Source organism: Rhinoraja longicauda, chromosome 11 (assembly GCF_053455715.1).
Source record: "Rhinoraja longicauda isolate Sanriku21f chromosome 11, sRhiLon1.1, whole genome shotgun sequence".
Classification (NCBI taxonomy): domain Eukaryota; kingdom Metazoa; phylum Chordata; class Chondrichthyes; order Rajiformes; family Arhynchobatidae; genus Rhinoraja; species Rhinoraja longicauda.
The window spans coordinates 11,059,275-11,083,398 of NC_135963.1; the positions used below are offsets into that span (position 1 = coordinate 11,059,275).

General features: G+C 46.6%; 1 protein-coding gene across 1 annotated transcript in view; it reads right to left on the reverse strand.

The window, feature by feature from the left end:
* Positions 1-1,008: 1,008 nt before the first annotated feature.
* The window catches only part of abca4b (ATP-binding cassette, sub-family A (ABC1), member 4b), a 163,714-nt gene continuing 140,598 nt past the window's right edge, over positions 1,009-24,124 (reverse strand). Inside the window, exons 39-51 of the mRNA XM_078408264.1 lie at positions 20,871-20,986; positions 19,921-20,068; positions 17,324-17,447; positions 13,609-13,738; positions 11,811-11,928; positions 11,108-11,170; positions 10,892-10,998; positions 10,233-10,374; positions 8,695-8,829; positions 7,317-7,420; positions 7,132-7,224; positions 5,988-6,237; positions 1,009-3,369 (exon numbers count right to left, since the gene is read on the reverse strand). Of these exons, the coding sequence (XP_078264390.1) occupies positions 3,211-3,369; positions 5,988-6,237; positions 7,132-7,224; positions 7,317-7,420; positions 8,695-8,829; positions 10,233-10,374; positions 10,892-10,998; positions 11,108-11,170; positions 11,811-11,928; positions 13,609-13,738; positions 17,324-17,447; positions 19,921-20,068; positions 20,871-20,986 (1,689 nt within the window). The 3' untranslated portion in view covers positions 1,009-3,210. The remainder of the gene's footprint in view (positions 3,370-5,987; positions 6,238-7,131; positions 7,225-7,316; positions 7,421-8,694; positions 8,830-10,232; positions 10,375-10,891; positions 10,999-11,107; positions 11,171-11,810; positions 11,929-13,608; positions 13,739-17,323; positions 17,448-19,920; positions 20,069-20,870; positions 20,987-24,124) is intronic.

Here is a 24,124-nt window from a genome sequence, read left to right on the forward strand (position 1 = left end):
AGCTATGCCCTGTAGAACCTGATATGTGCATCCGGGGAAAAAGGTTCTGACTGTCAACTCTATCCATGCCTCTCACAATTTTACATCCTTCTATCAGGTCTCCCCGTAACCTTCCGCATTCCAGATAAATCAGTCCAGGTCTGTCCAACCTCTCGTTGTGTGTGTGTTTTTAGTTTTAGTTTTAGAGATACAGCGCGGAAACAGGCCCTTCGACCCACCAAGTCCGCACCGACCAGCGATCCCCGCACACTTACACTCTCCTACACACACGAGGGCCAATTTACATTTACACAAAGCCAATTCACCTACAAACCCGCACGTCTTTGGAGTGTGGGAGGAAACCGAAGATCTTGGAGAAAACCCACGCAGGTCATGGGAAGAACGTACAAACTCAGTACAGACCGCACCCATAGTCAGGATCGAACCTGGGTCTCTGGCACTGTAAGGCAGTAGGTCTTCTGCTGCACCACCGTGCCATATGTGTTGTGTATATATATATATATATACACACACATATGTACATATACATATATATATATATATATATATATATATATACACACCTGACTCAGTGTATGTGCTTGTTTCCATGCATGTCTGTTTCTGTGTATGTGCTTTTTCCCTCTAAACATGTCTGCATGTTTTTTGCTGCATGTCTCCATCAGTGTGTGCATCAGTGTGTGCGTGTACATTTGTGTGTATATACGTGTGCGGTGCATGTGTGTACGCGTGCGTGTGCACGTGTGTACATGCTGCCTGCATCTGTTTCTGCGTGAGGCTGTTCTGTGAGGGGTGGGGACAGTGTTGGAGAAATGTTTTTGCGTAGCAGAGCAATATTTCTGGGTCTTCAGCTGTGATCCTCCGTCCTTCTCCTGTTAACTAATAAAAACTCAAAGTGGTAGGTAATGGCCAATGTGGTTGAAGTTGGAATTTTATTCATAATTTTATAGCAATCTATTATATTATGATGCTTTCTAATCACCACTGTAAACCTTAAATCTATCTTAAATAACTTTTTTAATTGATTGATTGATTGATTGATTGATTGAAAGATACAGCAGGGAAACAGGCCCATCAGCCCACCGAGTCCACACCGACCATCGGTCACCCGTTCACACTAGTTCCATATTATCCCACTTTTGCATCCACTCCCTGCACACCAGGAGCAATTTACAGAGGTTAATTAACCTACAAACCCGCACGTCCGTGGGAGTAAACCAGAGCACCCGAGGAAATGCATTTGGTCACAGGGAGAACGTGCAAACTCCACACAAACTGCATCCGAGGTCAGGAACGAACCCGGGTCTCTGGCGATGTGAGTCAGCAGCTCTAACAGCTGCACCACTGCGCCGCCTGTAATAGACAGTGTGATAGTTGCACATTCTCTTGGAGCTGCAGGTTTACGAGGCGTGACGGTCAAGGTTTATCACAGTAAAGAACATGGAGCTTAAAACATCCCATTCCCACGCACAATTGTGGGGTCACAAATTATGGGAACGAGCTGTGCCATTGCTGACTTTAGTAAATAGGACGGGGGTGGAGTTAATCTATCATGGCTGCAGCATAGTCATAAACCTATATTTCACGCAAAACAAACAAGGCTTGCATTTGGATCAGGCCTTTTAAGCCACTTTTGAAAATGTTCGAATTTCTTTACAGCAAGAAAGTGTTTTTAATGCATTGCAACATAGGAAACATTGCAGCCAATTCAAATGAAAACAGAAACATATTGAAAACACTCAGCAGGGCAAGTAACATCTATGGACAGAGAACAAGCAAGAGGTACAGAAGTGTGAAAACGCACATCTCCAGATTCAGGGACAGTTTCTTCCCAGCTGTTATCAGGCAACTGAATCATTCTATCAACAACTAGAGAGTGGTCCTGGGCTGCTACCTACCACATTGGAGACCCTCGGACTATCTTTAATCGGACTTTGCTGGACTTTATCTTTCACTAATGTTATAGCCCTTTATCATGTATCTGTACACTGGAGATGGCTCGATGGTAATCATGCATAGTGTTTCCGCTGACTGGTTAGCACGCAACAAGAGCTTTGCACTGTACCTCTGTACATGTGACGATAAATTAGACTAAACTAAACTAACGTCTCTGTCACCTCACCTCTGGAGTTCAGCTCAGTGGTGCATGTTTGGAAGAAGGGTGTGATGAAGTCTGAAGGTTAAATCCATGTTGGGCGTGGGTGAAGATGTTATTGTACAGTAAGTGCCGCTTGATAGCGATGTCGATGGCAGCTACCAGCACTTTGCAGACGATTGAGGGTTAACATTGGGCAGTAATCAGACAGATTGGACTTGTTCTGCTATTTGTGAATGCACCACACCTGGGCAATTTTCCACACCGTTGGGCAAATGCCAGTATTGCAACTGTGCTGCACTGCTAAAAAATAATTCAATAGAGTAAACAGAGAGAAACTGGTGAAAGAGTTTAGACTGAGAGGGCAATAACATTTTAGATGCTGCCTGCCCCGCTGAATATTTCCACCATTTTCAGTTTGTGTTGCAGTTTTCCAGCATCTGCGGCATTATGCGTTTTGGGAAGGGTCCACAAAGTAGTGTGGCGAGGAAATTTAGTTCCCTCATCCCTGTTTTATATTTGACATCATGTTTTACCACACTCCATGTATTCTATTTGGAAGTATTGGATTTTTAACCCCCTCACTGTTAACAATGGTGAATGGCAGGGAATGGCCGCAAAAGGCTTTTAATATGTAGCCGTTTAATTACTACCGCCTGCTGGGAGGGATGTACAGGCATCTATGTTATGACTGACAAATGGCCACAGCCAAGCCCAACTTAAAGCTACTGTGTAGGAAAGAACTGCAGATGCTGGTTTAAATCAAAGATAGACACAAAATGCTGGAGTAACTCAGCGGGACAGGCAGCATCTCTGGAGAGAAGGAATGGGTGACGTTTCGGGTCGAGACCCTTCTTCAGGTTAAAGCTACTTAAAGCTACTGTACTCAGCCACAGGTAGACCTTCCTTTAGAGTGAGACGTACATGACATTGAGATTCGCAGCTCACTATTTAGCAAGTCGCAAAGCTTGGGGTCCAGGTTTTGAGGCTCCTGGTGGTGGCAGCCGTGTAGAGTGATCACAGGTGCGGTCTCCCTTTGTTGAACCCGGCAGAACCGTGGCGATTCGGCCCACAGGACTGCCGTCTGTTTTCTCTGTGGCTTTGCTGGAACTTCCTCAGGACTTCTCCTTGTTCAAGCCGCCAGTGGCGGAGCTGGGAGCTGCTTCCACGGGCGCTGGTGAGACTTTCACCTCCCTCCTGGCCCCCGCCGCGAGGGGGTGGAGGACCAGATTCTCGTCTTCAGCCGTTTGCTGCTTGGCAAAGTTCACAAACACCTGGGCAGAGACAAACCCAACCGTAAATGGTCAGAGTGTCACAAAGAGCCGGACGCCAACGAGCACAGGAGCCTTGCAGGTAAGCCTGCAGGACTTTTTAAACTTACACAAAGCACTAGAGGCACAGCATAAACCACCCTCAGGTTTTCTGGCACCTCACCCGTGAATATCAATGATAAAAATATTGACGCGTCGGGAGGACCTGCAGACAGACGCTGGTCTAAACTGAAGGCAGACACAAAAAGCTGGAGTAACTCAGAGAGTCAGGCAGCATCTCCGGAGTGAAGGAATGGGTGACGTTTTGGGTCGAGACCCTTATTCAGTCTGAGAGTCAGGGGAAAGGGAAACACGAGGTACTGGACAAAGGGATGGAAGGCATGCAAAAAGCAACGATAAACAAGGAAAGGTGGAGCCCACAATGGTCCATTGTTGGCTGTGGGATAGGTGACAATGAGTTATGCAGGCATATATCTCAGATAGACACAAAGTGCTGGGGTAACTCAGTGGGCCAGGCGGCATCTCTGGAGAAAAAAGGATGGGCAACATTTCAGATCCTTGTTTCTATAAAAATATCTCTGACAGCAACCTCTTCCCTGGCTCCCACAATGAACTCGGATAAACTTCCGACCTTTCAAAGGAAACGTCACCCATCCTTTTTCTCCAGAGATGCTGTCTGACCTGCTGAGTTACTTCAGCAGTTTGTGCCTATCTTTAGGATGGACTTGATTCTGGAGATTTATCCATCTTTAGAGTAGACACAACTGTTGAGTTGCAGGCTTCCCTCCCAAAAACCTCAGCCTCATTTCCCAGTGAAAAGAGCCCAGTGAAGATAGGAGCAAGAAATATCACAATAATCAGGAATACCGACAAACAATACTGCACTTGAATCAATAAAATTGGGTTTAGTTGTCGTCAGTACGTGTTTGCACCCAGCTAACTCCACATATCAGAAGGAAATAAGGGTGTCAGGCGTTATTGGGAGAAGGCAAGAGATTGGGGTTGAGTGGGAAAGATAGGTCAGCCATGATAGAATGGCGGAGCAGACTTGATGGGCCAAATGGCCTAATTGTGCTCCCAGAACCTATGAACATGAAATCTTAGATACCAGTGGAGAAACCTATTCTACATGGGATTTGCGGACACAATTCTCTTGAGTTGAAAAGCACAGCCCGAGGGGTCCACATGAGTTTCATAGTAAGAAACTGTTGGATGATGTTAACATCTTGAAAATGCACATGACGTCATCTGGAAAGGAGTTAGGTTTAATTGGGAAGCCACCGCTTTCATCAGGTCACAAGTTCTCGGAGCAGAAATTAGGCCATTCGGCCCATCTCCGACATTTTTGCAAAACTGAGATAGACGGGAAGTTCGACAGGCTGTAAGCTAAAGGCCTGACTGTTGGGCTTTTAAAAAAATATATATTATCAAAAAATGTATTCAATTATTTAAAAACAATATTTACAATGCAATAAAACAAAACAGAACCCACACCAGAATACAATACAAACAAATATACCAAATGAAACTATTATACAACTGTATTACAATCCCCATCCAGGATGCATCCAATCCCCCGCGGTGCCCAGCGGTCCCGGAAATCCCCCAGGATACCCGTGGACAGCGCGTAGCCTCTCTCCAACACCAGCCGGGCAAGGACGTAACCCTGGAAAAGGGGTAGGCAGCCGGCTCGGGCAGAGCCCTCTTCCGCCTGGCGCCGTGAGTCGCGGATGGCCAGCTTGGCCAGGCCCAGGAGCAACTCAACCAGGACATCTTCAGCCCCACCCTGTCCCCTACGCACAGGGTGTCCAAAGATGAGGACGGTGGGTGAGAAGTGCAGCCAAAAAGCAAGGATGACTGTTGAGCTTGGGCGGTTTCCAGCTTAAATACCTGGGAGTCCACATCAAAGAGGATCTGACGTGGGCAACGCACATTGCCGCACTGGTGGGTAAGGCAAAGCAGCGCCTTTACCACCTTAGACAGCTGAGGAAATTCAGAGTGTCTCTGAGGATCCTTCATTGCTTCTACTCTGGGGCTGTAGAGAGCATCCTGTCCGGCAACATTACAGTCTGGTTTGGGAACAGCTCTGCCCAGGACAGGAAGGCCCTGCAGAGAGTAGTGCGTTCGGCAGAACGCACCATGGGAACTACACTCGACCCCCTGCAGGACCTATACATCAGGAGGTGCAGATCCAGAGCAAGCAAGATTATGAGGGACCCCTGCCACCCCAGTAACGGACTGTTCCAGCTACTACGGTCAGGCAAACGCCTCCGCTGTCACGCTGTGAAAACAGAGAGGATGAGACGGAGTTTCTTCCCACAGGCCATCAGGACTGTTAACCTTTACAACTCCAGGGACTAAATATTAACTTTAATTTATATGTTGTAACTGTAATTCTTTTTTTTTTGCACAATCCGCAGGCATTGCCACTTTCATTTCACTGCACATCATGTATGTGGATGTGACAAATAAACATGACTTGACTTGACTTGACTTGACTTGAATTGACTGGCCTTCGTCAGTCAGGTTATTAAGTATGGAAGTTGGGAGGTCATGTTGCAGGTCATGGGCCGAATGGCCTAATTCTACTCCGATCCCTTGTGACCTTATGAATTGATTACCTGGTCTAAAGTTGTTTGTGAGACGGAATACTCGTCTATTCTCAGCTGCTCTTTGTTAGAGATCAGTAGGTGAAAGATTCTGGCTAGTGACGATGAAGACAGCTGGTACTGGATGGTGCTGTGATGTTTCTCTATCTGCAGGCTGTCAGGGAAGTTGCTCTTGATGAATGTTTCAGCCGCTGTCAGGTCGGGTGAGGCTCCAGCCTGACTGCCTTTGATCTTCAGCGTCACCACATAACCATCTCCAAACCTGTTTTAAAAAAAAAGAATCATGTAAGAACTGCGAACGGCTCGATTGTCATCATGTGTCGTATTTCCGCTGACTGGCTAGCACGCAACAAAAGCTTTTCACTGTACCTCGGTACACGTGACAATAAACTAAACTGAATTGAACTGAGGAAGGAACTGCAGATGCTGGTTTACACTGAAGATGGACACAAAATGCTGGAGTAACTCAGAGATGCTGCCTGACCCATCAAGTTAGACCAGCACTTTTGATCCTTTTTTGTAAACCAGCATCTGCAGTTCCTTCTGTCTCCGTAAACCACAGGGATGGGTTTTACTCTTCAGATTGTAAGAGTTTGAAGAATTAGGTACAAATTCCTGTCTTGTTACAAAGCACTAAGATGAATTTGAATGGACACAGCGACAGCGCCCTCTCCCTTTGATGCCGTTTTGATCACGGGTAAGGAGGGAATGCGCCCACACACGGAGGCAGTGACTGAGCCGCCAGGATAATCCAGAGACCGCCGGCGATGCCCCTTCAAGCCCCAAAGCTGAGCTTGCTGGGATAAGCCCGAGACCGCCAGCGCCCCCTTTCAAAGCAATGGTGAACTGCAGGGAGAGAATCCTGAGATCACCACGCCTCCTCCTTCAAAGGCCAGGACTGAGCTGCCGGGTTGGCACCACCGCACATGGGCCTTGACAGTGAGGGACAGCGCCCCCATGTAGTCCTGGACGTCTTTACCACTGTAAATAAAATCTTTCACCTGAGTTCACCCGACTGTGTCGGTGTGGTGACTGCCGAACCCGGTGTCATCCCCGACAACACAGTACATAACCAGAGGTTCTATAGTCTCAGACTTTAGCTTGAATACTGATGAATTCAACACAACCAGGGAAGATGAGAGGAATTGGGACCTACTTGTACTTCAGGTGCTGTATGGTGCCAAGACACTTGAACCGACCGTTCACCATGATGGCCAGCCGGGTGCAGAGAGCTTCACATTCTTCCATGCTGCAAGCAAAGCGAGCAGAGAATTCAGTCACGTCTAGATATCGAGCACACAGGGATTGATTTAGTTAATGGTTCCCGGGCGGCTCATTCACCTGTGTGAGGTCAACACCACGGCTCTTCCTTCACGGATAACTTCCAGGAGACAGTTCCAGAGAAATCGCCGCGTCTTTGGATCCATCCCAGTGGTAGGCTCATCCTAACGGCACAAACTCACATCTTAGTGACACGCACATGAAATCCTGGAATTCAGTTCAACTGAAGTGAACAAATGTCTATCCTTTGAGCGGCACGGGGGCACAATTATCGAGTTGCTGCCTCACAGCTCCAGAGACCCAGGTTCGATCCTGACTACGGGTGGTGTCTGTATGGAGTTCATGCATTCTCTCTCTGGGTGCTCCGGTTTCCTCCAACACTCCAAATACACACAGGTTTGAAGGTTAATTGGCTTTGGTTAAAGAAAACAAAATTGGCCCTAGTGTGTAGGATAGTGTTAGTGTATGAGGTGATAGACAATAGACAATAATCAATAGGTGCAGGAGTAGGCCATTTGGCCCTTCGAGCCAGCACCGCCATTCACCGTGATCATGGCTGGTCATCCACAATCAGTACCCCGTTCCTGCCTTCTCCCCATATCCCTTGACTCCGCTATCATTAAGAGCTCTATCTAGCTCTCTCTTGAAAGCATCCAGTGAATTGGCCTCCACTGCCTTCTGAGGCAGAGAGTTCCACAGCTTCACAACTCTCTGAGTGAAAAAGTTTTTCGTCATCTCCGTTCTAAATGGCCTACCCCTTATCCTTAAATTGTGGCCCCTGGTTCGGGACTCCCCCAACATCGGGAACATGTTTCCTGCCTGTAACGTGTCCAACCCCTTAATAATCTTATATGTTTCAATAAGATCCCCTCTCATCCTTCTAAATTCCAGTGTATACAAGCCCAGTCGCTCCAGTCTTTCAACATACGACAGTCCCGCCATTCCGGGAATTAACCTCGTGAACCTACGCTGCACTCCCTCAATAGTAAGAATGTCCTTCCTCAAATTAAGAGACCAAAACTGCACACAGTACTCCAGGTGCGGTCTCACTAGGGCCCTGTACAACTGCAGAAGGACCTCTTTGCTCCTATACTCAACTCCTCTTGTTATGAAGGCCAACATTCCATTAGCTTTCTTCACTGCCTGCTGTACCTGCATGCTTACAGGAGAAATGCTCCGATTGTCATGGCTCCCATTGCACACCAATAAATAAACAGATCATATGGTCATTATCAGATTGCTTGGTTGCGGGAGTTTGCTGCGGAGAAGTTGCGGGAGTTTGCTGTGGAGAATTGGACAATGTAGTCTGCATTGTCCAATTGGGCTACAGGTAGTGCAAGAGTTTCATTTTCCTGAATAGTTGGCCAAATAGTTAAGTTCAGGTGCCCGTTCTGAGATGCTGATATGTTGTAAAGGGAAAAGCCATAGAGTTTCCTACCAGTAACACCACCCGTGGGCTGCCGATGAGGGCGATGGCTGTGGAGAGCTTGCGTTTGTTGCCTCCGCTGTAGGTACCAGCCAGCTGGTCAGCATACTCCGTGAGATCCAGCTTCTCAATTGCCCACTCAGCAACCTGGAAATGGATCGGCGTGGACTTAGCACCATAGAGTCATACAGCACGGAAGCAGGCCCTTCAGCCCAACTCGTCCACGCCAACCAAGATGCCCCATCTAAGGTGATCCTGGTTTGTGGAATACAGGTAGGAAAGAACTGCAGATGCTGGTTTAAATCGAAGGTAGACACAAAATGCTGGAGTAACTCAACATGTCAGGCAGCATCTCGGGAGAGAAGGAATGGGTGACGTTTCGGGTCTCGACCCGAAACATTACCCATTCCTTCTCTCCTGAGATGCTGCCTGTCCCGTTGAGTTACTCCAGCATTTTGTGTCTACCTTTGTGGAATACAGGGCTGCCCTCATTCAAACCGACAGGTTTATGCCTTCCACAGTACAGAAGTCACGTTTTATTCGTTATGATCCACGTGTGTGTGTGTGTGTGTGTGTGTGTGTGTGTGTGTGTGTGTGTGTGTGTGTGTGTGTGTGCGTGTACACATGCATTTATGTGCACACGTACACCAAATTCAGTCAAAGTTTCTCTAAGTTTGACTTCATTGTCGCTGTCATATAAATGTTAATATTTTAAATTAAACAAACAACTTACTGCTTAATCATTGTTGTTTTGTCAGCTCTAATATTTTCTGTTTTAATTTCGATACAATTCACACCCTGTTTGTGCAAACGAGTAAACTGACAGAAATAAAGCATTGTCTCAGTTTGGGGCCTTTGGATTACTATGGTGGAATGGTCAGATGTGCTCAAAGATAAGTATAAAGCATGCAGCATCACTTACGTTTTTATTTGAGATACCTCATGTTGTAGGAAAGATATTGTCAAGCTTGAAAGGGTTCAGAGAAGATTTACGAGGATGTTGCCAGTACTAGAGGGTGTGAGCTATAGGGAGAGGTTGAGTAGGCCGGGTCTCTATTCCTTGGAGCGCAGGAGGATGAGGAGCGATCTTATAGAGAGAGGCGTACAAAATCATGAGAGGAATAGATCGGGTAGGTGCACAGAGTCTCTTGCCCAGAGTAGGGGAATTGAGGACCAGAAGACACAGGTTCAAGGTGAAGGGGAAAAGATTTAATAGGAATCACCACAAAGGGCGGTGGGTTTATGGGACAAGCTGCCAGATGAGATAGTTGAGGCTGGGACTATCCCAACGTTTAAGAAACAGACAGACAGGTACATGGATAGGACAGGTTTGGAGGGATATGGACCAAGCACAGGCAGGTGGGACCAGTGTAGCTGGGACATGTTGGCCTGTGAGGGCAAGTTGGGCCGAAGGGCTTGTTTCCACACTGTATCACTCGATGACTCTGTGACTCTGTGACCTATGAGATTGCAGAGCGGGGATGAGGAGGAGCGTGCGAGATGTATAAAGCAGCTGAGTGCTGTGCCCTGGTAGTCATTGAGAAAATTACCCGGTCCATCTCATCGCCTGGAACTCCTCGTAGGCGGGCGTACAGCTGGAGGTGTTCGCGCCCCGTGAGGAGGTCATCGATAGCGTCGAACTGAGGGCAGTATCCCATGTTCTGGTGGACGTCTTCAATCTGGCTGAGAATACTAGTCGCGGTGGGGAGAAGATCCACACAGAGACACATGCAGGGCAATGCAACAGCAAGGCAGAAGAGAAACCAACGTTAACAAAGAGCTCCAGGTGCTTAACCTCTAAGGAAGCATCCACGTAACGGGGATTCGATTGCAAAATATTAGGATTTTATTTTTGAAGATAGGGCAGACAGTCAGGACCTTTTTTTCCATCCAGGAAATGGTACCCAAATGGTAGAGGGCATAGCTTTGAGGAGAGAGCGGCAACGTTTAAAGGAGTTGTGCAGGGCAAGTTGTTTTTACACAGAGGATGGTGGGTGCCTGGAATGCGCTGGCCGGGGTGATGGTTGAGGCCGATACATTAGTGGCCTTGAAGGGACTTTTGGATATGCAGGGAATGTAGGGATATGGAATATGTGCAGGTCGGGGCATTATATCCGGCTCAAACATTGCGGGCCGAAGGGTATGGTCTTGTGCTGTACTGCACTGTGTTCTATGTTCGAAGAGCATCTTGGAGCATGGGGGAAGGTACCTGTAGCCTCCTACTGAAGCTTCACCAGACGTGGGATGGATATCGCCGGTCAGTACTTTGAAGGTAGTTGTCTTTCCAGCACCATTGACACCCAGAAGTCCAAAGCACTAAAGTCCAGTGGCAAAGCAGACGTATAAGAGAATGAGCAAATGCAATGATCTATCTGTATATGTGCGCAGATGGTTTTAATGTGTTCATTTGGAGGATGAATCTTACCTCTCCAGGACGAACTCCCAGACTGATCCTATCAATGGCGGGTCTGGATTTCCCTGAGTAGTACTGTGGAAACACAATCTGACCATAGAAACATAGAAACATAGAAAATAGGTGCAGGAGGAGGCCATTCAGCACCGCCATTCATTGTGATCATGGCTGATCATCCACAATCAGTAACCTGTGCCCAATTTCTCCCCTTATTCCTTGATTCCACTAGCCCCTAGAGCTCTATCTAACTCTCTCTTAAATTCATCCAGTGATTTGGCCTCCACTGCCCTCTGTAGCAGAGAATTCCACAAATTCACAACTCTCCGGGTGAAAAGGTTCCTTGTCACCTGAGTTTTAAATGGCCTCCTCTTTATTCTAAGACTGTGGCCCCTGGTTCTGGACTCGCCCAACATTGGGAACATTTTTCCTGCATCTAGCTTGTCCAGTCCTTTTATAATTTTATATGTCTCTATAAGATCCCCTCTCATCCTTCTAAACTCCAGTGAATAACAAGCCTAGTCTTTTTAATCTTTCCTCATATGACAGTCCCGCCATCCCAGGGATCGATCTCGTGAACCTACGCTGCACTGCCTCAATTACAAAGAAGTCCTTCCTCAGATTAGGAGACCAAAACTGCACACAATACTCCGGATGTGGTCACTGGGTTGCTATCTCGCACTTTCCTCTGTCCGTAGGTTGACTGGATTCCACTCACCTTGGTCAGCTCCTTGATTTTCAGAATGTCGTGCGTGCTTTTGCCCTGCATTCTCTCACGCTCCTTAGCCACGTCATCATCCTCTTCGATGGTGGGAAGGTTGCTGGTTGTCGATGGCCTGCACCAAACAGGAAGGCATTCAGTTGGCGTTGGATGCCCACAAATATCAAGGTGCCAAGGCGTGCGGGGAAACGTGCGTATAATTCTCTGATCTCTCTGGCTGCCAGGCAAGGATGAACTCCGCCCCTTGTTTATTGTCTCCACGATCATCAACAGTGAAAACAGTCTCGACATTTTTGCCAAACTGAGATAGACGGGACGATCAACAAGCTGTAAGCTAAAGGCTATTGAGTTTGGGTACTGTTCAGCTTAATTGACTGGCCTTCGTCAGTCAGAGTATGGAAGTTGGGAGGTCATGTTGCAGCTGTATAAGACGTTGGCGAGGCCGCATTTAGAGTATTGTTGTAGGAAGGAACTGCAGATGCTGGTTTAAACCAGAGATAGACACAAAATGCTGGAGTAACTCAGCAGGACAGGCAGCATCTCTGGAGAGAAGGAATGGGTGACGTTTTGTGTCAAGACCCTTCTTCAGAACTTTAGAGTATTGTGTTCAGTTCTGGGCACCATGTTGTAGGAAAGATGTTGTCAAGTGTGCAGTGAGGATGTTGGCAGGACGTGAGGGCCTGTGCTGTGGAGAGTGGTTGAGCTGGCACTCTATTCCTTGGAGTGCAGGAGGATGAGGGGTGATCATACGGACATTTACAAAATCATGAGACAAATAGATCGGGTAGACAGACGCACAGAGTCTCTTGCCCAGAGTAGGGGAATCGAGAACCAGAGGACATGGGTTTCAGGTGAGGGGGGGAAAGATTTAATAGGAACCTGTGAGGTAACTTTTTTTTTTACAAAGGGTGGTGGGTGTATGGAACGAGCTGCCGGAGGAGGTAGTTGAGGCAGGTACTGTCACAATGATGAAGAAACATTTAGACAGGCACGTGGTTAGGATAGGCTGAGAGGGAGATGGGCTAAACGCAGGCAGGTGGGACCAGTGTAGATGAGACACGTTGGTTGGTGTGGGCAAGTTGGGACAAAGGGCCGTTTCCACTCTGTATGACTCTATGATAAGATAGGGGAGGCACAAATAAATATACACTACTGAGGGCACAATCACAGAAAATGGGCTGATAGCAAACCAGTAGCATGGTTTGCTTTGAAGCTTATTTGCTTTTCTTCTGTTGAAGCCAGTTTTGTGCTACTGGGGTCAACCAACTTCACCTTGTTTGTTTCTACATCGGAACCTACCCAGGTTTCTGGTTACCTTTAAATTACAATTCCAATCACCTTTAAATTACAATTGTCAAACATCCAATTAAATCCCACCCTGGCCTATCCCCTTCCTATCTCTGCAGCTACCACTCTTCCAGAAACATGCACGGCTTCAAACCTGAAGCCTCCTCCATTCCTTCACTGGCAGGTACCCCCGTTACACCAAGGAAACAGGCCCTTCAGCCCAACTTGTCCATGCTGACCATGTTACCCCATCTACGCTAGTCCCATTTGGCCTATATCCCTCTGAACCATTCTTATTGATGAGGTTACAGATAATTTCCACATTGAGCAGATGATTAAAAGAATTCTAATCGCTCAAACGTCGTTGAAACAAAATCCATGAATCTTTTTGAAAGAGCGTGAGTTGCCTGAAGAACAACTCTTGCCAGAATAGGAGACAATGCAGAAAAGTGCACGGTTTCTAGCGCGAGTAGGAGATAGAGACAGGGATTACTCAGGATGTACATACGAGTGGCTGAGGAAGAAACGATGCTGGAAGAGAAGGTTGAGCAGGAAGTAGACAATTCCCTCGATTGCCATGGCTGTCAGATTCTTGCCAATGAACTCCCAATGGAATGGATTAAAATGAAAGTCTTCACCTGCAAAACAAGATTCACTTTAGCCTCAGAGACACACCGCGGAAACAGGCCCTTTGACCCACCGAGTCCGGGCCGACCAGCGATCAAACCGTACGGAGGTCAATGTATTTCACTGAGGTACAATCATTTTGAACTGAGTTTTTAGATTATTTGAAGGTTTATTAGTTATGATTATTAGTTATGATTTAGTTAAGTCTGTCACTTCACAATTCTATTGTATTTTTATCAGTATTCCATGACATAATGCATTAAGCATTTTCCCAAAACTGCTGAAAATATGAGAAGGTGAAAAGATGGCTACTGTTACAGTCGGCACCTAGTTCAAAATTTGCCCTCCCCCGGCAGAAGAAACCGCTCCACCAGTGATCCACTGCAGTCCTTCTTTGAATTTATTCTTATTGACCGTTATCTTATTGAAACATATAAGATTATTAAGGGATCGGACACGCTAGAGGCAGGAAACATGTTCCCAATGTTGGGGGAGTCCAGAACCAGGGGCCACAGTTTAAGAATAAGGGGTAGGCCATTTAGAACGGGGATGAGGAAAAACTTTTTCACTCGGAGAGTTGTAAATCTGTGGAATTCTCTGCCTCAGAAGGCAGTGGAGGCCAATTCTCTGGATGCTTTCAAGCGAGAGTTAGATAGAGCTCTTAAGGATAGCGGAGTCAGGGGGTATGGGGAGAGGGCAGGATTGATCAGCTGATTGTGAATGATCAGCCATGATCACATTGAATGGCGGTGCTGGCTCGAAGAGCTGAATGGCCTACTCCTGCACCAATTGTCTTGTCTGTTGTATATGTCTCTGGATACTAGAGAAGACTCTAATTGGGCTCAGAGGTGTTGCCTTTACAGCTTTCAATGAGAAATCCCTGCCTGGACTCTCACCAAATACGGGCCCATTGCTAAATGGTTGCTCGTGATGTGCAATTGCATTCTAGTTTCCTAACTTGCAACAAGGCTGGCTCGAAGGGCCGAATGGCCTCCTCCTGCACCTATTGTTTATTGTCTATAAGTTCTGCTCCTTCATCATCTCTGACCTACAGTGGTTCACCGGCAATGCATTGATATTAAAATTCCCATCCTCATTCCCAATATCCCCCATGCTTTCATCCGCTATATCTCAGTAAGTTCTTCTAATCTTGGAATCCTTTGAAACATCCTTACATCCCAATTCTGATCTTTTCGGTCTCCCCAACAGTGACGGTGTCTTCAGCTTCCAAACCCCTATGTCCTGAAACTCCCTAGATTTCAGATCATTAATGTCGGATTAATTTATTTTACTCGATGTAATATTACAAGGTTGTAGGAAAACAAAACCCATGTGTACATGAGCAAAACAGAGAGTGGAAGCAATTCTGATTCCACAGTTTCCTCAGTAGTTCCCTTGTGACTTAGAAAGGTAATAATTACTGAAGATTGAACTTTTTCACCTCGATGAAATAAGAGCATAAGATCATCATTGATATGAGCAGAATTAGGCCATTCGGCTCATCAAGTCTACTGCGCCATTCAATCATGGCTGATCTGTCTCTCCCTCCTAACCCCATTCTCCCCATAACCTCTGACACCTGTATTAATCAAGAATCTGTCTATCTCCACCTGATAAATATCCAGACTTTGACTCTACAGCCTTCTGTGGAAAAAAAATCCACAGATTCACCACCCTCTGACTAAAGAAATTCCTCCTCATCTCTTTCCTAAAAGAACGTCCTCTAATTCTGAGGCTATGACCTCTAGTCCTAGTCCCTCCCACTATATTGTGAGCACAAATAATTGTGAGCAGCCTCACTAAAACGGGGACGAAAAGTATTGTGCCTTAACCAGAAGAGTGCATGAGCTACTGTGAGATTCTTTCAACAGGAAACGGGTGACGCGGGCAATAATCGGTCTATCCTTGCAGTAAACACAAGTCACTGAATATTTGTACATCAGTGTGTGGTTAGCAGAAGGATTGCTGTACTTCTGCAAGTTCTCTAACCACAGCCATCTCCTTTCCAGTAACTGCATTCTGCATCTTCCCCTTTGCTCTACTCAGTCAACGAGTTCAAATTGAATGTGTTTACGTATAGTTTTATCTGATTGATCGGATAGCTTTTCACTGTACGTCGATACACGTATCAATAATAATAAAACGAAACCTAAACACAAAAACTCACTTCACCCCGCTTGGTTTGGTTCAGTTTAGTTTAGAGATACAGCGCGGAAACGGGCCCTTCAGCCCACCGAGTCCGTGCCAACCAGCAATTCACGCACACTAGCACTATCCCACACACACACTAGGGACAATTTACAATTCTTACAGAAGCCAATTAACCTACAGAGATGCACGTCTTTGGAGTGTGCGAAGAAACCGGAGAAACCCGTGAAAGCCCACACGGACACAGGGAGAACGTACAAACTCCGTCCAGACAGCACCCATAGTCAGGAGTGAACCCAGGTCTCTGGCACTGTAAGGCATCAACTCTACCACTGCGCCACCATGCCACCCTTTGTTCAACCAGTTTGGTGTCGAGGATGTAGATAGGCTTTAGACGTTTCTGCTTTATCATTATTTTCTGACATTGCTATCAAGTGATAACTGATCCCTTGTTGGCAACACAATCGTTAAGCAGGTTGTTGTCCAGATATCTCTTTTGTGCAAAGGGTTTAGTTTAGTTTAGAGATACAGTGTGGAAACTGGCCCTTCGACCCACCGGGTCCGCACCGACCAGCGACCCCCGCACATTAACACTATCCTACACACACTAGGGACAATTTTACACTTATACCAAGCCAATTAACCTACAAACCTGCACGCCTATGGATTGTGGGAGGAAACCGAAGATCTCGGAGAAAACCCACGCAGGTCATGGGGAGAACGTACAAGCTTCGTACAGACAGCACCCGCAGTCGAGATCGAACCTGGGTCTCCGGCGCTGTAAGGCAGCAACTCTACCGCTGCTGACAGTCATTGCCACAGGTTGATATAGTTTGATTGTGGCACGTGCGTAGTTACCCGATTGGCCTTAAATATCTAGGATGGTTAGACAAAACCTTCGGAAAACACGTCCTACTGACACCAGCATTTCCCCGATGCAGTTTAACTCTTATGCAGGTTGTCCAGGAGTCTCCACCGAGTGGATGGTTAAATTGAATGTGTGCTAATAATCACTGCATTTAAACCTTCTTGCAGGTAAATCAAAAGGGAGGTTGATAGTTGTGCAGTAATGTGTTTCTGCCTGCAATTCGACATAAAATGCTGGAGTAACCCAGCGGGTCAGGCAGCATCTTTGGAGAACAGGAATAGGTGACATTTCAGGTCAAAACCCCTCCCTTCGCCTTTTCCTTTTCTTCAGAGATGCTGCCTGACCTTCTGGGTCACTCCAGCACTTTGTGTCTATCTTCGGTGTAAATCAGAGTCCTCCAGTGCAGGTCCTTCCTGCCTGCAATATCTGTGTTGACAAAAGCCACTTAAAATAAGGGTGAAAATTTTTGTCTTGGAATGGTGATTTCATTTTCAGTATATTAATCACCGCCACACTGCTTAATATCTTTAGCGCTTCAGAACAATAGGATCGGAGCAAAATTTGCTCTCTGAAAACTTACCGAACCTCGCGTACACTTCAGTCACCGCCTGATTCATGGCCATGTCAATCAGACTTCGTCCCAGGCAGAAATGCGGAAATATTATCAGAATGTTTTTTAACATTGAATTGAACATCTGTAAACCCTGGAGGGGAAAAATAACAATCAGCATTACACGCGCTGAGCACTGGCTGAAGGCAAATAGGACCCACCTGCAGAACAAAAGCAGAATCCACAAGCAGGCTGTGTATTTCCACCTCATCACTAGTAACCAAAAAGTAAAAATCAAGAACTAGTAACCATCCTTGCCAGTAACCAAAAAGGATTGATGAGGGCAAAGCTGTAGACGTTGCCTATGCTGACTTCAGCAAGGCATTCGATAAGGTTCCACACGGTAGACTGCTCTGGAAGGTTAGAATGCAAGGGATCCAGAGAGAGCTAGCCAACTGGATAGAAAACTAGCTTCAAGGAAACAGAGGGTGATGGTGGAAGGTTGTTTTTCAGACTGGAGGCCTCTGACTAGTGATGTGCCTCAAGGATCGGTGCTGGGCCCATTCCTGTTTATGGTTCACATCAACGACTTAGATGAGAATATACAAGGCACAATTAGAAAGTGTGCAGTTCACACTCATGGTTATAAAAATTACAGCTAGATCTTGAACAGTTGTGCACGTGGGCTGAGGGAAGATTAATGGAGTTTAATGCAGATAAGTGCAAGGTTTGGGAAAACAAACCAGGGAAGGACCTTCACAGTGAATGGCAGGGCTTTACAGCAGAGGTATCCAGGTACGTAGGAATGCAGGTACGTAGCTCCTTGAATATGGTGTCACAGGTAGATAATGAGATCAAGAAGGCTTTTGCACATTGGCCTCCATCAATCAGGGTATTGAGTATACCCTGCGCTGAACACCTGTGCTCGGTCCGCATTAACCAAACTGATCTCCCGGTGGCCGAGAACTTCAACTCCCCCTCCCATTCCCAGTCTGACCTTTCTGTCATGGGCCTCCTCCAGTGCCATAGTGAGGCCCACCGGAAATTGGAGGAACAGCACCTCATATTTCGCCTGGGCAGTTTGCAGCCCAGTGGTATGAACATCGACTTCTCCAACTTTAGATAGTTCCTCTGTCCCTCTCCTCCCCTCCTCCTTCCCAGATCTCCCTCTATCTTCCTGTCTCCACCTATATCCTATCTTTGTCCCGCCCCCCTGACACCAGTCTGAAGAAGGGTCTCGACCCGAAACGTCACCCATTCCTTCTCTCCCGAGATGCTGCCTGACCTGCTGAGTTACTCCAGCATTTTGTGAATAAATATTGAGTATAGAAGCTGGGAGGTTATGTTGCAGTTGTACAAGTTGTACATTTGGTGTATCGTGTTCAGCTTTAGTCACCCTGCCATGGAAAGGATGTTGTTAGGCTGGAAAAAATGCTGAGAAGATTTATGAGGATGTTGGCCGGGCTGAGCAATAGGGGAAGGTTGGACAGGCTAGGACTTTATTCCTTGGAGCACGGGAGGATGAGGAGGGATCATATAGACGTGTGTAAGACCATGAGGGGAATTGACAGGGTAAATGTGGTGTCTTTTACGCAGAGTAGGGGAATCAAGAAACAGAGGACGTGAGAGGGGAAAGATTTAATAGGAACCTGAGGGACACCATCAAACAGATGGTGGTGGGTATGTTGAACGAGCTGCCATGGGAGCTAGTTGAGGAGGGTACTATAACAACATTTAAAATACATTTGGACAGGTACATGGATAGGAAAGGTTTAGAGGTATCTGGGCCAAAAGAGGGCAGGTGGGACTTGTGTAGGTGGGGCACCTTGGTTGGCATGGGGAAGTTGGGCTGAAGGGCCTGCTTCCCTGCTTTATGACTCTCTGAGTCTGAGCCACCCATTGCCCTAGATTAATGGCAACCTTTACTACCTAATACTCTGGCCAACCATTTATCACTGTACATCCTTGCCATCTTCCCATGACCCTGTCTCACTGCCAACTATTTATTATACGGCATTATTGACCATCATTTCTCATGGACGTCAATAGTGGCCATGAATCAGTCTGTACTTTTGCTCTTTATCTCCCTTCAATACCAGTAGATTTTTTACAGATACATTTGTAGAACTAATAACATTTTTACTCAGATGTAATAGATGGTGTAATTTCATGAACCAAACAAATTTTAAAAGTTAGACATAAAATGTTGGATTAATGGATCAATGGGTCAGGTAACATCTCTGGAGAAAAGGAATAGGTGACGTTTCAGGTCGAGACCCTTCTTCAGACTGAGAGTCAGTGAGGGGTGGGAAATTAGAGGTATGAAAAGGTTCAGAACAAACTAGAGCTGGCACCGATGGAAAGGTGGAGCCCACAAAGGTCCATTGTTGGCCGTGGAAGAGGTGATAACGGAGAGATGCATGGATGTAAACAGTGGAACTAGCAGGACGGCTAGGGTGGGGGAGGGGCGGAGAGAGGGCGAATGCAGGGGTTAGTCAACATTTCATTGTGTTTTAAATATCTAGAATACCCCTCGTCCCACCCCCCACCCCCCCACCCCCAGGAGAGAGGGGATAAAATGACGTGTCTAATTAGCAGGCTTTACAGAAAGGCAAAAGGTCACCCACCCTGCTGTTTTCGAACAAGTCGAGAATAAAGGTGACAGCACTGCCGTTGATGCCGATGAAGAGATTGATGCAGGACAGAGCCACGTAGGCGGTGCTGGGAACATTGAACACGAACGATGCTGGGTACATCATGGGAGTCACTGCCCACCTGTAAGAGAAAGCATCGAGGGGTTGAAGCCTGAAGTCCGTGCACGTCTGACACCATGTTGTGCTGACCGCATAAAAACAGAAGCCTTACGCCTGGATAACGATCCAAAGACTTTATTATAAGAAAATAACTGCAGATGCTGGTACAAATCGATTTATTCACAAAATGCTGGAGTAACTCAGCAGGTCAGGCAGCATCTCGGGAGAGAAGGAATGGGTGACGTTTCGGGTCGAGACCCTTCTTCAGACTGATGTCAGGGGGGGCGGGACAAAGGAAGGATATAGGTGGAGACAGGAAGATAGAGGGAGATCTGGGAAGGAGGAGGGGAAGAGAGGGACAGAGGAACTATCTAAAGTTGGAGAAGTCGACGTTCATACCACTGGGCTGCAAACTGCCCAGGCGAAATACGAGGTGCCGTTCCTCCAATTTCCGGTGAGCCTCACTATGGCACTGGAGGAGGCCCATGACAGAAAGGTCAGACTGGGAATGGGAGGGGGAGTTGAAGTGCTCGGCCACCGGGAGAACAGTTTGGTCAAAGACTTTATTAACTACATAGCAAGCACGACCTCGCGCCAGCACGTTCCACTTGCACTAACCCGAACCTCCCAAGCAGCGGTCACTCAAAAGCTAAAGGGGGGTAACTACAAAAGCATGACGCATGACATGAGTGACACCATTACACTAATCTACACCTGACGCTTGCGTTTGCTTTCCAGACCAAAATGTGACCGACCGACCGACCGACTGACTGACGGACGCTCAGGCCACCCAATGACCGAGGTGCGGATACTATATGCCTCACCCGTACAGCAGCAAGAGAGCTACAAACGCAGGCAGGTTCTGCGCTGAGGTGTAGGCTTTCTTCTTGAAGCCGATGAAGATCAAGGTCACCATTGCTGTGGTCACTGAATAGTTACACTGAGGAAGAGGGAAACATTTGATTGTCAGGTGGTGGAGTGTTACAATTGCTGCAAGATAACACCTCAATTAAAAGTGACCATCGCTCATTCACCACCATGTATATATCATTTTTTTTTTTTCACGCAAAGGGTATGGAACGAGCTGCCAGAGGAGGTCGTTGAGGCAGGGACTATCCCAACATTTGAGAAGCAGTTAGATGGGTACCTGGATAGGACAGGTTTGAAGGGATATGGACCAAACGCGGGCAGGTGGGACTAGTGTAGCTAGTTAGACAATAGACAATAGACAATAGGTGCAGGAGTAGGCCATTCGGCCCTTCGAGCCAGCACCGCCATTCAATGTGATCATGGCTGATCATTCTCAATCAGTACCCCGTTCCTGCTTTCTCCCCATACCCCCTGACTCCGCTATCGTTAAGAGCTCTATCCAGCTCTCTCTTGAATGTATTCAGAGAATTGGCCTCCACTGCCCTCTGAGGCAGAGAATTCCACAGATTCACAACTCTCTGACTGAGAGTTGGAGACATGTTGGCCGGTGTGGGCAAGTTGGGCCGAAGTTGAGCCTTTCTTCCAGTAGGCCAACATGTTGCCAAGGGCCATTGACTGGCTGCTTCTCATCGGGTTTAGGTTCAGGTTTCGAGGTACAGCGTGGAAACAGGCCCTTCGGCCCACCATGTCTACTAGTGAAGAAGTGTGGCACTATCCTACACAGTAGGGACAAGTTACCGAAGCCAATTAACCTACAAACCTAGTTGGAGTGTGGGAGAAAACTGGAGCACCGGGGGAAAGCCCGCGCGGTCACAGCGAGACCGTACAAACTCCATACAGACAGCACCCGTAGTCAGGATCAAACCCGGGACTCTGGCGCTGTGAGGCAGCAACTCTACCGCTGCACCACTGTGCCGCCCCAGTTATAGAGAGATACAGCCATGAAACAAACCCTATGATCTGCTGAGCGAGTGCCAAACATGAACTGGCCGTTTATACTCATCTTGCATTAATCCCATCTCCCCACATTGTCATCAACAATTATACCAAGAAACTGAGTGGAAACTGGAACACCAGGAGGAACCCATGCCATAAGAGTAAGAGTCAGGAAGTCATGTTGCAGCTTTATAAAACATTGGTTAGGTCGCATTTGAAGTATTGGGGGCCAAGATCACATCAGCCAGATCCTTAAATAATGGACCTACAGTGCAATAGACAATAGACAATAGACAATAGGTGCAGGAGTAGGCCATTCAGCCCTTCGAGCCAGCACCGCCATTCAATGCGATCATGGCTGATCACTCTCAATCAGTACCCCGCTCCATACAGTGCAAGGGGCAGACAGTCAACTCATGCTATTATTACTTATTTCCTTTTGTTTGAAAGCAGTTTCATATCTCTTTCAAGATGCCCCTAAAGCACTTTGTGGATTATGTAGTATTTATGCAGTGTATTCACTTTTGCAATGGAGGAAACTGCCATGCATCAAGCTTGGGTCAAAAGCATTTGGAGACAGCACACTCTGCATTGTAATTAAGCTGAAAGAAACGTCCCATTTCTTTACAATGTAAGGTTAAGCAGTATATCATCTTGATTTGCCAAAGTATAAAAGCCCTCAGAGCAAGTGCTGGTAAATGGGCCTCGTAGCACAATCGAAACGAGAGGTATCATTGTCACATACAATGTAATAATCTGAATCAGTATCTCTCTTTGTGATTGGGATGCTAATTGTCATCTACACCAGGATGTAACAAGAAGAATGGAAAAGAGCCAATGTAACTCCCTTGTTCAAAAAGAGAGAAACGTATGAGTAAGGGGACTGTAGGCCTATTAGTTAATTGGCAAGATGCTAGAATCAATAATCAAAAAGGAAATAACTAATCACTAGAAAAGATGAAGCTAACCAAACCTGGTCATCATAGTTTTATGCAAGGCAAATACATTTTGAAAAATTTGTTCAAATTCATTGGGAATGGAACAGGGAGAGTTGATAGGCCATAAGACATAGGAACAGAATTAGGCCATTCAGCCCATCGAGAAATACTCCGCCATTCAGCAATGGCTGATCTATTTTTCCCGCAACCCAATTCTCCTGCCTTCTCTATGTAACATTTGACGCCCTTCCTAATCAAGAACCTATCAATCTCCACTTTAAAAATGCCTAATGTCTTGGCCCGCACAGACATCTGTGGCAATGAATTCCTCAGATTCACCACCCTCTGACTAAAGAAATTCCTCTTCATCTCCTTCCCAAAAGAACATCGTTTAATTCTGAGGCCCTGACCTCTAGTCCATTGTCAATATCTAGTTCCATTGTGCTACAGGCCCATATTACACATGGATGTTTCCACTAGAGGGAGAGTCTAGGACCAGAGGTCATAGCCTCAGATTTAAAGGACTTTCCTTTGGGAAGGAGAAGAGGAGGAAGTTCTTTAGTCAGAGGCTGGTGAATCTGTGGAATTCATTGCCACAGAAGGCCATGTCAATGGGTATTTTTAAGGTAGAGATTGATAGATTCGTGTTTAGTACAGGTGTCAGGGGTTATGGGGAGAAGGCAGGAGAATGGGGTTAGGAGGGAGAGATAGATCAGCCATGATTGAATGGCAGAGTAGACTTTGTTGTGATATTGCTGGGACTACTTTGTGTATCCCAAGGACTACTTTGTTTGCATGTGCAGGAATGCGTATATAAGAGGTTGGTGTGATTGGGTGATCACTCTGGATCCAGATGACCACGGAATAAACAGCCTGGAGTTGAGCTCCAGCATTGTAACCTTTTATACACGTGTACTTGTGGTCCGTCCAGAGTCACTAAAGGTACGACAGGTACCGGACCACGAAGTACAACAGACTTGATGGGCCAAATGGCCTAACTCTGCTCCTATCACTTATGCCCTTATAACATATAACATATAACATATAACAACTACAGCATGGAAACAGGCCTGTCCGGCCCTACCAGTCCACGCCGACCATTCTCCCTGACCTAGTCTCATCTACCTGCACTCAGACCATAACCCTCCAATCCCCTCCTATCCATATACCTATCCAATTTACTCTTTATGGTGTTTGATCTGTACTGCAAGACATCTTCAAATGAAAATCAGCGTCAACATTAGTTACTGCCTACTCGCGCTTGCTTTTCATTT